This window comes from Abramis brama (genome assembly GCF_963993115.1).
Source record: "Abramis brama genome assembly, chromosome: 5".
Lineage (NCBI taxonomy): Eukaryota > Metazoa > Chordata > Actinopteri > Cypriniformes > Leuciscidae > Abramis > Abramis brama.
In genome coordinates this window covers 42,769,840-42,788,775 of record NC_139967.1, presented here as the reverse complement: position 1 = coordinate 42,788,775, position 18,936 = coordinate 42,769,840, and the positions used below count along the sequence as shown (strand labels likewise).

General features: G+C 37.4%; 1 protein-coding gene across 3 annotated transcripts; it reads left to right on the top strand.

Moving 5' to 3' along the window:
- Positions 1-7,223: 7,223 nt before the first annotated feature.
- Positions 7,224-15,671, top strand: drll.3 (draculin-like, tandem duplicate 3). 3 transcript variants are annotated; one of them, XM_084115908.1, is made up of 3 exons: positions 7,224-7,969; positions 11,610-11,717; positions 13,683-15,671. In XM_084115908.1, the coding sequence occupies exons 2-3, from the start codon at positions 11,697-11,699 to the stop codon at positions 15,111-15,113; spliced, it is 1,452 nt and encodes a 483-aa protein (XP_083972034.1). In that variant the 5' UTR covers positions 7,224-7,969; positions 11,610-11,696; the 3' UTR covers positions 15,114-15,671. The 3 variants fall into 3 exon arrangements, with proteins under 3 accessions (XP_083972034.1, XP_083972032.1, XP_083972033.1); XM_084115906.1 differs by having other exon boundaries at positions 7,751-7,969; positions 13,663-15,671; XM_084115907.1 differs by lacking the exon at positions 7,224-7,969 and having other exon boundaries at positions 10,446-11,717.
- The last annotated feature ends 3,265 nt before the right edge of the window (positions 15,672-18,936 follow it).

Genomic DNA, 18,936 nt, shown 5'->3' with positions numbered 1-18,936 from the left:
AATTTTAAAAGTACATCTTGCCGGGTCATACTAGGCTTCAACTGATTATTCAGATGTGTGAAATATTTCACAATACAGTACTGTTTTTGCCTTGTAACCCTTCCTTGGTACTAAACAGTTAAGGACCACCCATTGGCCCAACGACGGAATCCAACGGCCTGGCGAAGGTATAATGCGTGTATGTCTTTTCAGCGCTCCAGTGAAGTTCACTTAATTTATTGGAATTTAGTTTTAGTATTACTTTAGCTCTACGCTTAATCTGACTCCAATTTCAAATGATAATCAAATTTAGATCGGATTTCTGATTAGAAAATAATCATAAATATTGATTATGAATTAATTTAGATATTTGATTATTCTGATTATCCCATACTTTCAATTATTCGTTCATTACGGACCTCGTGTCGCTTTGAGACGTCACGTCACGAATGTGCGCTCACGATCACAAACTAGCCAGTCCTGAAATAGTCAGAGGGTGCAGTGCAAGTATTTTACCCTATGCAGCCGCTCACTGCAGACCCATAGGTGTAATTTTTTATCATATTTGCAGCGTACAACATGCTAAGTCAGGGAATAGTCAGAAATCAGAAGGTCTTCCTAAGATGTGCCCCATGCTCCATTCATAGTGCCTCCAGTTTGATCTATCCTGGACAAAGATTTGCGGAAACACCAGACTACACTTTTAATCTACTAAAATGAATGATTTCTAAAACTTCAGAATAATTCAAGATGTAACATTTATTTGTCAGGTAAAAATGTATCATGCCAATTACAGAAGTAAATTATTAAAAGCCAATTCAGAAAATACATGACATCATTTACTCAAAGATGACTCTAAAAGACACAGTAATGTGTCAGGGCTTTCCAACAGGAAAACACTGAAACATCACTATGGGGGATGCCTGGTAAAGAGTCCCAAATATTGCTCTGTCCCCTCGCCTTAAATACCAGACCAGAACAAAAGGGGTTATACAAATGTTGTTAAGAGTTGTTTGGGCCAATCCATTTACCCCAGGGGGGTAGCACCTGGTTTCTTGAGATATCGTAAAGAAATATCAGCCAGAGAGGAGATACAGGATTCTCCTAAGTTCTCAATCTTTCTCATTAAACCAATGACTGCAACGAAATTAAGACCATTTTACCAATCGCACTGAGACACTTAAAATGCTACCAAACATGAAAAGGAAAAAACAACATATTCACAAGATACACCATGTGTGTTATATAGACATTCTTAATGAACTTTCAGTGCCTTGAGGAGGGAGAGGGGGGATGAAGTCAAACAAGGGGACAAGGAGATAAGTTTGGGCAGGACAAGGTTCTGTGCTCTGTCTTTGCTATCTGCTGTCCAGGGTGCATTTTATGGCTTTATTGCTGGGTGCGTTTTGTTTTAGCAGGAAAATCAGTTCTTACAGACCCTATTGACTTCCATAATATTTTTTTTTTTTAACCATCAACTGTCTGGTTTGCGACATTCTTCAAAATATCTTCCTTTTTTTTCAGCAGAAGAAATTCATACAGGTTTGAAACAACTTGAGGGTGAGTAAATGATGACAGCATTTTCATTTTTAAATGAACAATAGCCTTTAAGTTAACAGCTTTCTAGAAAAAGAAGCTGTGGTGGCAAACAATTTTCTATTACTGAATAAGAGCAGCATCTCAGCAGAATAAGAGATCAAATGTCTTCAAAGATTATTTATTATTTATTTTATTATTATTTATATTAAGGTCAGCAATCATACAGTAATACAAAGTGGCTGCAGAGTGTGACAATGAGAGGAGGCCATCCTTCTTTATAGTCCTGGCTCCCACAAACAATTTTTCTCGAGGCTAAATGAAGAAATGTCTCAGCCATAACTAACACATTGTTTAGATGTCTATCATATAATACCCTTGAATAGAGACCCTCTGTCTCGGCCATACACTTTTTGTCAGGTCACAAGGTCATACATTCATAAGGGCATGTATCAACATATACATTCATTCAATAGGGTTAATAACAGTTCTTTCTTCTAATAATGTGGCAGAGTGTCGTGGGACTCCATACAGTACATGCAATCCTCGTGCATTTCATTACCTTAATCTAATTACAATCATGTTTCCAAGATTCTATTAATATAAGAAAACACAAACATATACATATAAAATTTCTTCCACAGAAGCTTTAATGGCCTTGGATTGCATGGATTGTGCATTATCATGCAACTCACATCCTTTGATGGTGGAAAAACTGTCTTTTCAGACAAAACTGGATTTGTGAAAACTTTCACCAGTTTATTTTGCTCTTTCATGAGTCTTAATACATGCATACTGTAAAATAATAGTAATCTATAAAAGTCTTATCATTTATTAAACTGACCCCCTAAACAAGTCATATTAGGTTCAAACAGACTGTTCTTATTTGTGAAATATTTCACAGCTCAGAGGGAGGCCGACCATCAAAGGAATGCCTATATATGAAGACAAAAGATTGTTTTTGGAGGCTAATTGCTGTAAACAGTCAGCCATCAATGCCGTATTTGTGTATGTATGAAGACAAAAGAATGTTTTTGAGACTGATTGCTGTCTCTTGAATGGTCATCAGAGTATCTGTGTATGTATGGAGACCAAAAGAATGTTTTTGAGACTGATTGCTGTCTCTTGAATGGTCATCAGAGTATCTGTGTATGTATGGAGACCAAAAGAATGTTTTTGAGACTGATTGCTGTCTCTTGAATGGTCATCAGAGTATCTGTGTATGTATGGAGACCAAAAGAATGTTTTTGAGACTGATTGCTGTCTCTTGAATGGTCATCAGAGTATCTGTGTATGTATGGAGACCAAAAGAATGTTTTTTGGAGGCAGTAAAAAGTTTTTGTAAATAATTAGGTTTTGTGTGATTTAGCTAATGATATCAGTGAAAGTTGTATTCATGGTTTGATGCCATTTGCTGTAAAATACTGTTACTTTACAGCTCTTTACCGTTAATTTATTACAGTAATTTATTTATTTTTTTTACAGTATGTTACCGTAAAAATGGGGTAACTCATATCATTTGGGAAACCGATTGCTTCAAACAGTTCAAAAACTAGTATTTATACTGATAGTACTGTGTGAACTTACTTCATTTGAGTCCACTGAAAATTAATATCTCTTAATATTTATCTGCAAACACCTAATGTGTAATAGTGAATTTATTAAAAACATGACTTTAACTAAAATCTTTGCAGTTAGTATTTATCGAACAATAGCATGCATGTATGTGCTAAGCAAGGAGATTGTCACTGCATCAGCAACTACACAGTTACTGCTGTTAAATAAAGCAACCGGCAGCATAACATCAGTGTTTCTCTGCTCATCTTTGACTGAAGCACAGGCTCTACTCTCCAGCACAATGGTGACCCACAAAACGAATTAATTAAACGTACAGATATCTCCATCATTTCAGTTTAATATTACTCTCCTTATCAGTTATTGACTTCGCATAACTTTTTTTATGAACTTTTAGTAATATTTCAGTGAAATTAACCTCTTTCGTTTAATAAATCTGACTGTTACATTTTACAGTACATTTTGCCCTACGGATCGCAAAAGCTGCTTCCAAATCTTCAGTCCTCATTCTCCTGGATCTGTCTGCTGCCTTCGACACTGTGAATCATCAGATCCTTATGTCCAGCCTCTCATCACTGGGCATCACAGGAACTCCTCTCCAATGGTTCAAGTCCTATCTCACAGGTAGGTCCTTCAGGGTCGCATGGAGAGGCGAGGTATCCAGAGCACATCAGCTGACCACAGGGGTTCCCCAGGGTTCAGTTCTTGGTCCCCTCCTCTTCTCCATCTACACCACATCACTGGGACACATCATACAGGCACACGGTTTCTCCTACCACTGCTATGCTGATGACACACAGCTCTTCCTCTCGTTTCAACCAGATGATCCCACAGTAGCTGCACGGATCTCAAGCTGTCTGGCGGACATCTCGACATGGATGAAGGAACATCACCTGCAGCTCAACCTGGCAAAGACTGAGCTTCTCGTCATCCCTGCCAATCCGTCTCTACAGCACGACTTCACTATCCAGCTAGACTCATCATCAATCACCCCATCAAGGTCGGTCAGAAATCTTGGAGTAACGTTTGATGACCAGCTGACCTTCACAGATCACATTTCAAAGACAGCTCGATCATGCAGGTTTGCACTGTACAACATCAGGAAGATCAGGCCTTTCCTTACTGAGCATGCAACACAACTCCTCGTCCAGGCCCTAGTCATCTCTAGGCTTGACTACTGCAATGCTCTTCTGGCTGGACTTCCTTCATGTGCAACTAAACCTCTACAAATGATTCAGAATGCTTCAGCTCGTCTTGTCTTCAACGAGCCCAAAAGGGCCCACGTCACTCCTCTGTTCATCTCTCTGCACTGGCTACCTCTCGCTGCTCGCATCAAGTTCAAGGCATTGACGCTTGCTTACAGATCTATCACAGACTCAGCTCCCTCCTACTTCCACTCACTCCTACGAGTCTACACCCCTACCAGAAGCCTACGATCGGTCAACGAGCGACGTCTCGTGGTTCCATCACAGAGAGCCACAAAATCACTTTCCAGAACATTCTCATTCACAGTTCCATGCTGGTGGAACGCTCTCCCCACCCTCATCCGGAATGCAGAATCCCTGACAGCATTCAAAAGACAACTGAAAACACATCTCTTCCGTGAGCACTTAACCCCTTAAAAAAAAAAAAAAAAACCCTTCCCTTTTCCCCGGGCTTATGCTACTCTGAATAATGCCTGAACTTCGTATTTTGAGCACTTCTTGCGTTGTTTTCGCCTCTTCATGATGACTCGCTTAACTTAGTCCTAATCTGTAAGTCGCTTTGGATAAAAGCGTCTGCTAAATGACTAAATGTAAATGTAAATGTACAGTATATTACTGTTTTTTACTGGTCAAAAGTTTGGACACATTACTATTTATAATGTTTTTGAAAGAAGTTTCTTATGCTCATCAAGCCTGCATTTTATCAAACTACAGAGAAAAAAACAGTAGGTAGGCTATTATTGTGAAATATTATTATAATTTAAAATAATTGAAGTTCTTTTGTTTCTGTTGGTATTTGTGAAGAACCTGTAGAACACTTTTCTGTTTATTTTTGTATTTGTAATAGTATATAAGTTTATGGATTTACTTTTAATAAAATTAAAACCTATCTGAGGTGCATTACACCTTTCTATCTTAATTTTTTATTTCACATTTGAAATACTGAGGTTTTTGTAAGAGATGTTTGTCTTCGTTTTTATGTCAGTTCTCCATCTTCATTTGTGAAATGATGGTGTTTGTCTTCATTCACTTCCATTGGATCTAAGTTAATTAAATTACATTAAAAAAGGACAAATGAAAAATAAATAAAACTAAATTATATTCCTTCTTAATTATATCTGGGTTACCACTGTCTACTAGTTACTAGTTTTCGATGTAAGTGTAAATTCAGTAATCATGAAATTGTTATTTGCACCTGGATAATTGAGAGTGATTGTGAGTGTGATGGTCATCTGCTAAATGAGCGACAACGACCACAATTCACTCCTTCAGTCAGTGAAGCTCCCACAGCCGTTCGTGAGAGTTTAAATCCTGGAAAATATTCCCATCTTCCCACAGGAGAAGAAGAAGCAGCAAGCAGGAGGAATTACTCCAGGAGAAACTACTGACTATTGTAAAGATGGCGTTTGAGGAAGAACCCTGCAGAATAAAAGATGAAGATACAGAGGAACAAATAAGTTGGTGTTTTCCTTTATTGTCTTTAATGACTGATGAGGAACATTAAGATGAAAACTGACATATGACAATACATCTAAAACTAGATCCTAGTAGACTCAGTAGTAAACTGGATTTGTGCTAAATTGAGATTTTGAACACTATTTTTGTTTCTCATTTATCCTTTTATTGAATTATGGGAATTTAATTTATTCATTTTAAATTTGTTTATTCAAGACAAACTGCATCAGTTTCAAAAACCTCATTATTTCACAAATGAAGACGGAAACATAGTCGTTTCAAAGACCGAAGAGAATTTCACACAAAAACGAGCTGGAAAATCTGGAGTCGAAGGATCTTTGAGTGTGGAAAGAGTAAACCAGACCTAAACAGAGTCAGACACGTGATGATTCACACTGGAGAAAGGCCTTATACATGCACTCAGTGTGGAAAGAGTTTCATTCGCAAAGGAAACCTAAATGATCGCATGAGAATTCACACTGGAGAAAAAATGTTCACATGCACTCAGTGTGGAAAGAGTTTCACATCTAAAAGTAATCTCAAAGTTCAACTCTCACTCTGGATTGAAATCATTCAGCTGTGATCAGTGTGACAAAAAATTTGGTTTTGAATCAAGCTTAAGGACACACCTTAAAACTCATGGTGCGAAGCCTCACTTTTGTTCTTTTTGTGGAAAGAGTTGTTCACAACTGGAACATTTAAAAGAGCATGAGCATATTCATACTGGTGTGAGACCTTATATGTGCTTTGACTGTGGGAAGACCTTCACTTCATCCAGCAACTTAAAATCACATGAGAGAAGAATTCATACTGGATATATACAGCTAATAATAATATTTTTGGTGACTGTAAAAATGCGTCAGTGCTTCGGTGATGACTTGAGCTCATCAGTCCACAGACAGTAAGCAGGGTCCCGCCTATAAAGCCTCAACAACACTGTCCTATATACTAGGGCAGGGGTTCCCAAACTTTTCCATGCCAAGGCCCCCCAAATACCACTAGGTTCTGGCCAAGGCCCCCGTATTGAACCCATCGACAATACTACGGCACGGCACATGTAGAAATAAATAAATAAAACATCTAGGTGAACATCAGATTATGTGATGGTGTTTGATACCAGCCAATCAGAAAGATGAGATGCACCGATTACAATTTTCAAGGCAGATTACGATTTTTCATTGAGTTTGACCTGCCGATACAGATTTAAGCCGATTCTGATTTCATTTTTTCTAACCACTTTACAGCACACACAAATATTTATTTTCTATATATATATATATATATATATATATATATATATATATATATATATATATATATATATATATATATATAATAAAACACCACTTTTACCCAAACTGGTTAATAAAAACAAGTTTAAATGGATACATTCTCTATAAATATGTTTGTCTTCATTTTCTTTTCTGACATAGCCTACTCCTTGTTAAAACACACTATAGCCTACATGCAAATTATGTGCATTTTTTTGAGTGAAATCATATTTATTTTGTCCATCAAAAGTGTGCTTTCACTTTAACTGAGCGTGAGCAGCGCTACAAAAATAGACTCGGCGTCGAAACCCTCCGCTTCACTGCTGCTCATGCGACGCTCCTGCTTGACGCTCACGCGCTGCTCCAGCTCGCGGTGTGAATGCGCTCACTGAACATGCACGCCGAAAAAAATTCGCGCTGCTCACGCGCCGCTCGCGATCTGAAACGGCCGTAATTCACAAGGTTTCCTACATGTGCGTTCTGTGTGCATGTGTGATGTTGATGTTGCGCGATGTTATTCATGCGGCGCCCGAGTGCATTTGAATCGGCATATGTCAGACTGAAAATCACGTGAAAATCGGCCAATTCTTGTCACTAGCCGATCAATCAGATTTAAGATAGGCTATGCAACAAATTATTATAATGTTTTTTCATAACAATACTCATATTAGCAAATATTAATTTTTTTTTTCCAACTTGCTGCGGCCCCCCAGGGGGCCGCGGCCCCCACTTTGAAAACCCCTGTACTAGGGTACAGCTTCCGTTTGAGAAGCACGTGCTGAAAACATTCAAAACGCCGATTTATCCCATGGGGAAACAAACAGCTCTGCGTTCCTCAGACACGCGCAAACACTCTGCAGTGAATTTGCATGGAACTATTTTCGTCGGCGAAATAGAAAAAACGGACCATATCCTAAGGTTTATATGGCTTTAGACCATATCTAAAAGGTAAGTCGCTTAATATCCACTTCTAGTTTATTGAACTGTTGTGTATATTATAATCAATGTTTATCGTTATTGTGTGGTGAAAAAGTGAGAAATCGTGATTCGTGATTGAACCCGCTGTCTGTATTATTTCAGAAAACCGCACGTGGCGCACTTGAGTATATTTATAGTTTATTCAGCCTCCCCGTATAGAGAAAACTGGGAAAAATAAGTAAAATAAGCGTGAGACATTTTTTCATTTCATTTCATTTCATTTAATTTTTTATGTGTCCAGTTAAATGAAACACTATAGGGGACCTTTTGGGTTGATTTGGGGCCTAATGGGGGTTTTTAACGCTTGGTCACGGACAATAATTGGTCACGGTTCATGGTTTTACGTTTCTTGAGGGAAATGTTTGTATCAGATGTGAGCACCGGAGCAGGACAGCTTCTTGACAAATTTTAAGCTCATCTTCTTACAAAAAAATAAGTGTTTATTTCCATTTGGACCACTGATTATCTCAACAGGTAACGTTAGTTCAGTCGCTGCTGTCACTCACCTCAGTACCAAAAGACCTCCTCGTTTGTTCATGGATTCTGTAAATTAGGCTTTTATCTAAAAATCGGCTGGAAAAAATCACCTGTGGGCATTTGCAACTCACGTAGTCTTCATTTGCTTAACTTCATTCCATTAAAGATTTTGTTGTTGTTGGATCAGGCTTTCTTTCTTTAAATTAATTAATTTAGCATTAAATAAACAGTATTACTTGTTCACAGCCGTCAAAACACCTAGTATGAAGTAAATAGCACGGAGAAAGGGGAAAAGAGAAAACGATAAGATAAAAATAATAATATTGCACTAGCATTTGGCAATAGGCCTATAGCCTACTAAAACTGTGAATCGCCATTAAAGGGATAGTTCACCCAAAAATTACAATTGTATCATCAATACTATGGAAATTAATGGGGCCCATTAATTAGTTACCGACATCCTTCAAAATATCTTTTGTGTTCGGCAGAAGAAAGTTCTACAGATTTGGAATAACTTGAGGGCAAGTAAATGATGATAGAATGTTTAAGAAATGTTACATTTAAATGAATAAACTATTATAATACATAAAGTAAGATTTTGTTATGTGCTCATATTTAAATAGGCTATATATATACACAGGTCTCCAGACTGCACCTAAAATGGATGTATTTGCGACGAAAAAATATCAATTTGCGAGTGATATTTTTGCTGAGATCACCACGGGCATGGATAAAATCTCCACATATGGACAGATGGTTAGAAGCATATCTCCATTTATTATCTAGATGACAACAAGGATCCTGGTTCAGGAAGTGATTCCTGTTTCACCAAGGTCACAAGGTCACGTTTCTAGGCTCCGGTTTGTCTGTAAGACGGTAATTTCATCTCCACTGGGTGCCAGTTTGCTCACCTCACGAAAGTCAGAACCTGTAACAAAGGAAACTGGCACACACACCCAGATACACTGCTTCTTCAAGGTTAGAGTCGGCCGAGCTCTAGATCACTGAACTTTCCCAAAACATACTGATAAGATGTACTTTCTCTTAGTAAGAGGTTGACAATATTTGTCATAATTCTTTATAGTGATTGAAGATGAAAAGTAAAGTAAATGCTTTGACTGTGAATTGGTCACGGATGAGACAGGGCTGAGTGATGGTGTAAGGCTGGAAGCTTGCGCTGTTATTTTTGAACCAATAATCAGAACAAAAGGCAGTTGAAGGATGACGTTTATAATTCAAATATTTATCTGACTCCAATATAATTAATCTGACTCCATTAAAGTTGTTGTTATTCTTTAACTTCTTATTCTTTAAAGGTAAAGGTCTTTCTTAGAACTGATAGGAAAACGTATTTAACCTAATCATTTAGATAACGAAAGTTTAGCTTTTCACTTTAGCTTTCAACATGATCAGTGATAAAAGGAAAGATTCTCAAAGCCTTTAAAGCAGGCAAAGTTATTTATTAAAGGAACACTCCACCATTTTTTGAAATACGGCTTATTCACCTTAAGGAATTCTTTCCTACATTTAGATAGGTGGGCAAATGCATTTTTGTCTCAGTGCATGCATTGTTTTAGTTTGACAGGGTCGGCGCTAGCTTAGCTTAGCATAATGAATGGAATCCTTTGTTGCCAGCTAGCATGTCCTGAGTAAAAGTGATATAAAAAATAAAAAAAACCCACCTAATTACTTCTTGTGGCCTGCGTATTCACAACAAGTACAAATAGCGATGCAGATTAACACTAGGCTATTTCCTATGCAGATATTGACTTGGGACTATATTAGGGGGAAGCACAGGCGAAGCACTGCTATTTGGGCGCAGAGATATCATGCCCAAGTAGCAGTGCTTTGCCTGTGCTTCCCCCTAATATAGTCCTTAATACATAAGTCAATATCTGCCTAGGAAATCGCCTAGTGTTAATCTGCATCGCTATTTGTACTTGTTGTGAATACGCAGGCCACAAGAAGTAATTAGGTGGGGTTTTTTTATTTTTTATATCACTTTTACTCAGGACATGCTAGCTGGCAACAAAGGATTCCATTCATTATGCTAAGCTAAGCTAGCGCCGACCCTGTCAAACTAAAACAATGCATGCACTGAGACAAAAATGCATTTGCCCACCTATCTAAATGTATGAAAGAAGGTGAATAAGCCCTATTTCAAAAAACGGTGGAGTGTTCCTTTAAGTTACATGTTTAATTATACAGACAGTGGAATGGAACAACATACTGTATAGAAAATTTAGTTGTAACAAATAATGCACTGTCGTGCAGAAGAGGCCGTAAAAGCCTTTTTGTAGTATGAGGTTACGCACCGGTGCACAGGAGTGGCGGAGTTTAAGCCTCTCTTCCAGATCAACCGTTACCTTTCCTTCTTATACCCTGAGCAAAGCATTGTTAAACATGAGTGGAATACCAACACCAAACCCAACCGACAGGAAGCCAAAAGATGAGGCAAATGTGTGGAGATCAAGAGGGGGAGAACAACATTCACATATTCTCCTCAATGCATGTTTAAACAATAGTACCTAGATTGTACATTAGGATACTTTAATATCTCTATTAAGTTCACCACCATTAATTTCAGTTTATAGGCTGTCAGATGAGACCAAACATGACATGGTTACATATTAGAACACACTAGTAAATAAACAGTATGTAGTTGAAAGCATATGTCCTTTGAAGCGAAGGGTACAGACGTGTCATCGAGGTGCAAACGACTCTGTCTCTCCTGACAGAACCATCCTGTGCCTGCAGTGTCCCAACAGTCCTCAATCAGCATATAAAATTCCTTGCACTAGATAGGCATTAGCATACTGTGTGATGTTGAAGGCCATTGTGCCACGTTTAATTCACATGTATACCTTTAAAATGCTTTTTGAAGTACTAAAGCAGTAAAGAGTTCTGCCCATATTTGCTCAGCCCTACAATGGTCTGCTAGATGTTTTTTTTTTTAACGTGTGTTGGGTGCTCCTTTCAAAAACAATGAGAGAGCACGTTCCAGTAAGAAGACATGCAATTCTATAACTACTTAAATCTCTAAGCTAAGTCATTTAATATTTAGAAGGATAAATATTGATTAATAACTTTGAACATTCAAAAATCCTCCCCTTCAATTACTTGTTTTTGGCAGAACTACCCCACAGTGATCTTAATTCACACTTGGAAGGAGAGGAAAGTGAGAAAATGAGTGATCCAAAACACAGTACAAGGAAACATCATGATACTGAAGAAGAAAGAGGTTGGTGTCTGTTCTTGACTCCTCATTAATGATGATGCTAGCTCCAGGCGGCTAACTGGAGTCAGAAAATCAGTAGCATGAGGGGCATAGTAAATCTGAGGGGGGTTAGTTCACCCCCCAAAAATTGTGATCATTTACTGACCCTCAGCTTGTTCCTACGGAGCCCCTAGAGGGACGTGGTGGTGGAAGAAAATTGGAATGGGAGAAAAAAATATTTTTCAAATCTTTTGTGTCGCGCAAAACCTGTTGTGAGCTCAGACAAATACTTTCTGTTTAATGTCCCGCTGGCAGTGTTTCAGACAGCTCTGTACATTAACAATGGAGCTGTTCATAGGGTTTTATTTTGAACTTTGACTCGAATATAAAGAACTGCGGTCAGTGCTTAGTTTAAGGAGTTTAGTAGAGTTGGTAATATATTCACAGATTCGAACTTCCCGGATCAATAACTCGTGAGCTAAACGTTGTTGAAACACAAATGAAACCTATTTCCAATCATAATAACGTAGTCAACGAGCTACAACCCAGTTTTCCTCAACACAAGCTTTATAATATAAATTGGTCTCTATATGAGCAGGCGGCTGAGAGACAAGTGCGAAGTTAAACACTGACCGTATTTCTTTATATTTGAGTCCAAGTTCAAACTATGAACAGCTCCATTGTTAATATACCGAGCTGTCTGAAACACTGCCTGCGGGACATTTAACAGGAAGTGTTTGTCCAAGCTCACAACAGGCTTTGCGAGGGAACACGCATATATTTGTGAGGGAACGCAAAAGTATCTTGGGCAAGAGAAAAGATTTGAGAGAAAAAAAAATTCTCCCATCCCAAATTGTTCTTTCACCGTGTCCCTTTAGGGGCTCCATATGTTCCAACCCTGTATGAGTTTCTTTCTTCTGTTGAACACAAAAGAAGATATTTTGAAGAATGTTGGTAACCAGACTGTTGACTGCACCCAAAATGGAAGTCAATGGCTACCATCAAATGTTTGATAATGCAAATCATAATGCATTATTATGCAAATCATGCTCATGATATTAAAAATGCTCATAATCTTGCACAGCAGTTTTTGCATAACAAACCATCCAGATTTTGATATTGTTAACATGAGAAACTTTTAAAGGGATGGTTCACCCAAAAATGAAAATAACATTTTCTATTAATCTCCCTCCCTCGACCCTCATGTCGTTTCAGACCCGTAAAACTTTTGGAACACAAATGAAGATATTTGAATGTAATCTGTGAGTCTTCTGTCCCTCTATTGAAAGCTACGCAACTACCACTTTACGCTTCAAAAAGTTCATAAAGAGATTGTAAAACTAATCCAAAGGAATTGAGTGATTTAGTTCAAATTTTCTGACATGATAGCTTCATTCAATTTCAATTCAATTCACATTTTTTGTATAGCGCTTTGTACACATCGTTTAAAAGCAGCTTTACAGAAAATGCACATCTACATTACAATTAAGAGTGATCTGTTATCAGAGGTGACCATGTGTCCAAGTAATAGATTGCAAAAACAAATCGTTTACATTTGATTTGATCAATGTTTATATGTGAATAAAAGCCTAAATTCAGTCTGTTCATCATATAAAGCTATCTTGTCTCTTCAGAAAATTTGGCTAAACCACTCAATTTATATGGATTAGTTTTACAATCTATTTATGAACTTTTTGAAGCGTCAAAGTGGTAGTTGCGTAACTGTCAATGGAGGGACAATAAAAATATTAAAAATAATATTAAAAATATCATCATTTGTGTTCCGAAGATGAACGAAAGTGTTAGAGGTTTAGAAGTAGAACGACATAAGGGTGAGTAATTAATGACAGAATTTCCAGTTTTGGGTGAAATATCCTTTTAAAATAAAGATCTAAACTTTTGGGTTAAATTTTTATTCGTTTACATTTTGATTTTTGATTGTATAATGTTTTTTTTTTTTTTTTTTTTGATCTGATGGACGTGAACAAGAAAGGAAAAACGGAAGCCAAAAAATCTTTCAACTGCTCTCATTGTAAAAAAAGTTTCACAAGTAAAACATACCTTAAGATGCACATGGGAGTTCATAATGGAGAGAAGCAGAAACCAAAAAAAGCCCTTAGCATAAAGAACCACACCGGAGAGAAGATTTCTGCCTGTCACCAATGTGGGAAGAGGTTTACCTGCAAAAGAAACCTTAAGCAACACATGGAAATCCACACTGGAGAGAAGCCACACACATGTGATGAATGTGGGAAGAGTTTCACACAAAAAGTACACCTTCAGGGACACATGAAAATTCACACTGGAGAGAAGCCACACACATGTGATCTGTGTGGGAAGAGTTTCGCACGGAAAGACCAACTCAAGATACACATGACGATTCACACCGGAGAGAAGCCGCACGCATGCGATCAGTGCGGCAAGAATTTCTCATTAAAAAACAACCTCAAGTTACACATGAGAATCCACAACAGAGAGAAGCCGCACACATGTGATCGATGTGGGACGGGTTTCACGCGCAAAAGAGAACTTGACAAACATGTGAGAATCCACACTGGATATAAGCCACACGCATGTGATCAATGTGAAAAGAGTTACACACGAAAAGACCACCTTCAGAGACACATGAGAATCCACACTGGAGAGAAGCCACACACATGTGATCAATGTGGAATGAGTTTCATGCTAAAACAAGACATTAAGATCCACATGCTAATTCACACTGGAGAGAAGCCGCACACGTGCGACCAATGTGGGAAGGGTTTTACTCTCCTACAGAGTCTAAAAATACACATGCTAGTCCACACAGGAGAGAAGCCACACGCATGTGATCAATGTGGGAAGGGTTTTACTTCCACATCAAACCTAAAGAATCACATGAGAATCCACACCGGAGAGAAGCCGCACTCATGCGATCAGTGTGGGAAGAGTTATGCACAAATAAGTAACCTTAAGACACACATGAAAATCCACACCGGAGAGAAGCCGCACACGTGTGATCAGTGCGGGAAGAGTTTCACACATTCAGGCACTCTAAAATTACATATGCATACTCATTCTGTTGACGGGCCATTTCACTGTGATCAGTGCGATAAAAGTTTCGGTTTGGAATCAGTCCTGAGGAAACACCAGAAAATTCACGCTAAGGAGAAACGTCATTCGTGTTTCGAGTGTGGAAAGAGTTTTAGGTACCTGGAAGTTTTAAGAATACACATGAAAAGACACAGCTCTGTAAAGCCGTATACGTGTTTTGACTGCGGGAAGATGTTTTATACAAGTTCCGAACATACTCAGCACCAGTTAACTCACAATGGAAAGAAACCTTTCAAATGTACACGCTGTGGCAAGAGATTCTCTCGGTTAGGAAGCTTGAAAACGCATGAGAGGATCCACACTGGAGAGAAGCCAGATCATCAGTAAATGATCTTCTCTATGCAGTCATCCAAAATAAAAAAAAATAAAAAACACAGTAAACTTTTGGAAATTTGGAAAACTTATGGAAATCTGTCCTAGCGGGCCACAACAAATTAGAGGGCAAAGAAATGTGATGTAATGTTGCCACAATGAACAAAGTTCATCTTCATGCCCAGAAGTTTCCAATGTGAGCTTCGTATACCTTCAAAGATGGAGTTCCTTCCAAAAGAACAATATCTAAGAAGTTTTATTCTTAAGTATCATCTTTCTTTATCTTTCTTTCATTTCTTATGACATTTTATCATTCAACTATGTTTAATCCACCTCATAAATGTTTACAAAATGTTCTTGTGCTTGCATGTATAGTTCAGGAAGCTGAAGAAACGGCTGTAACACTTTTAGAGACATCTGACATTTATTTTTTTTATTGTGCTTGCCTTAAAACATCTAGCTATTCTACTACTTGTGACATTGAATATTCAGATGCTAGATATACTGTGAAGTATTCATTTTTACTTAATTGTAGCTTTTGCTTCAAGTAATTGATTAAACTCATGAATCTTTTATCTGACTTTTATTGTCCATTTCATTGCTTGCTTAAATAAATAAATAATTTCATAATTTGAGTCGGGGGGAGGCAGTTTGAATTGGATTTCCTTCAATGTGCAGCAGATGCCCACCAACTTCATTTAACAGATCATTTAAAGGCAGGGTAGGAGATTTGTTCCAGCAAAAATTGTTGTTATACTGGCTGAAAGTCTCTTCACATCCTGATAGTAATCAATCACCAAGTTAAGTGGTCTAAATATATATTTTATATATATATATATTATATATATACACAGTGGGGAGAACAAGTATTTGATACACTGCCGATTTAGCAGGCTTACAAAGCATGTAGAAGTCTGTAATTTTTATCATAGGTACACTTCAACTGTGAGAGACGGAATCTAAAAAATCAAAAATCCAGAAAATCACATTGTATGATTTTTAAATAATTCATTTGCATTTTATTGCATGACATAAGTATTTGATCACCTACCAACCAGTAAGAATTCCGGCTCTCACAGACCTGTTAGTTTTTCTTTAAGAAGCCCTCCTGTTCTCCACTTATTACCTGTATTAACTGCACCTGTTTGAACTCGTTACCTGTATAAAAGACACACTCAATCAAACAGACTCCAACTTCTCCACAATGGCCAAGACCAGAGAGCTGTGTAAGGACATCAGGGATAAAATTGTAGACCTGCACAAGGCTGGGATGGGCTACAGGACAATAGGTAAGCAGCTTGGTGAGAAAGCAACAACTGTTGGCGCAATTATTAGAAAATGGAAGAAGTTCAAGATGACGGTCAATCTCCCTCGGTCTGGGGCACCATGCAAGATCTCACCTCGTGGGGTCTCAATGATCCTATGAAAGGTGAGAAATCAGCCCAGAACTACACGGGAGGAGCTGGTCAATGACCTGAAAAGAGCTGGGACCACCGTTTCCAAGGTTACTGTTGGTAATACACTAAGACGTCATGGTTTGAAATCATGCATGGCACGGAAGGTTCCCCTGCTTAAGCCAGCACATGTCAAGGCCCGTCTTAAGTTTGCCAATGACCATTTGGATGATCCAGAGGAGTCATGGGAGAAAGTCATGTGGTCAGATGAGACCAAAATAGAACTTTTTGGTCATAATTCCACTAAACGTGTTTGGAGGAAGAAGAATGATGAGTACCATCCCAAGAACACCATCCCTACTGTGAAGCATGGGGGTGGTAGCATCATGCTTTGGGGGTGTTTTTCTGCACATGGGACAGGGCGACTGCACTGTATTAAGGAGAGGATGACCGGGGCCATGTATCGCGAGATCTTAGCCAACAACCTCCTTCCCTCAGTAAAAGCATTGAAGATGGGTCGTGGCTGGGTCTTCCAGCATGACAACGACCCGAAACACACAGCCAGGGCAACTAAAGAGTGGCTCCGTAAGAAGCATCTCAAGGTCCTGGAGTGGCCTAGCCAGTATCCAGACCTAAACCCAATAGAAAATCTTTGGAGGGAGCTGAAAGTCCGTATTGCCCAGCGACAGCCCCGAAACCTGAAGGATCTGGAGAAGGTCTGTATGGAGGAGTGGGCCAAAATCCCTGCTGCAGTGTGTGCAAACCTGGTCAAGAACTACAGGAAACGTATGATCTCTGTAATTGCAAACAAACGTTTCTGTACCAAATATTAAGTTCTGCTTTTCTGATGTATCAAATACTTAAGTCATGCAATAAAATGCAAATTAATTACTAAAAATCATACAATGTGATTTTCTGGACTTTTTGTTTTAGATTCCGTCTCTCACAGTTGAAGAGTACCTATGATAAAAATTACAGACCTCTACATGCTTTGTAAGTGGGAAAACCTGCAAAATCGGCAGTGTATCAAATACTTGTTCTCCCCACTATGTGTGTATATATATATATATATATATATATATATATAATACGATGTCCTATCTGCCTGTCAATGTCCTGCAAATTGTGTGGTGTATTTATAATAATAATAATATATAAATTATATAGCCTTTATATATTATTGCATTTGTAATATATTATACATTTATATTTGTAATGGAAAATATTATAAATATTATTATAATTTATTATACATATTAAAATATATAGTATTATATTAATCTATATTATATTAACATTAATATTATTATTGCACTGGTTAACATTGCAAGAAACTGCAGATTATTTTTAATGTATTTCTTTACGTTTTATCCTATGGCTTTGTTTTTGAATTAATGGACCAAAATAAATATGAATATAAATTATGGTTTACAAAGAGCCCATATTTTCAGTAACACTTCACAATAAGGTTTCATTTGTTGACATTAGTTAATTTCTGAACATCAATGTATGAACATGAACTAAACATGAGCAATACATTTCCAGTATTCATTAATCTTTGTTAATGTTAGTTAATACAAATACAACTGTTCATTGTTTGTTCATGTTAATTCACATTGCATTAACTAATGCTAACAAATGCATAATTTGATTTTAATAATGTATAAGTAAATGTTTAAATTAACATTAACAAAGATTAATAAATGCTATAGAAGTGCAGTTCCTTATTAGTTCATGTTAACTAATGAAACCTTATTGTAAAGTGTTGTGCATATATAATATTTCCCAGAAATATTAACTGTACGATACAGTGGCACTTTAATCTTTAAGAATAAAAATGCATCAAATACACAAATATTTATTAAACATCTTCATTATAAGCTAAAAATCTTTCCAAGACATGTTTTTGATTGTTTTTGAAGTTTGACATTATGATCTGACGTTATTCCATTTCAATTTTTATTTTGAAAAGTAGTTTTCTTAATAGTCCAGTCAGTGGTTAAAAGAACAGAATGTTTTATAGAATACTATATATTTAACCAACTTTTCCACATTTTATAAATTACTTTACATTATATGTACATCTTTTGGAACAAACTAAAAACAAAAAAGCAATGCTTTGAAAGCACTGGATTTTATGTAAAACCGTTTTTTATTTTATTTTTTTATTTCCTGGCAGATAATATTAATATAATGTGATATTGTGAATATGTAATACTTCTTGTTCTTGTGGCCAGGGGCGTAGTTTGTGGGGGGGTTAGGGGGGAGATAACCCCCCCCAATATTTAAATCTATGCATTACAACCCCCCCAATATTTATACCATGATCACATGAAAAATATGCAGAATAAATTTTCAACCCCCCCAATGTTCAAACCAAATCTACGCCCTTGCTTGTGGCATTGAATACATTTTTTTTATATATATTTTTTAAATCTCATCCT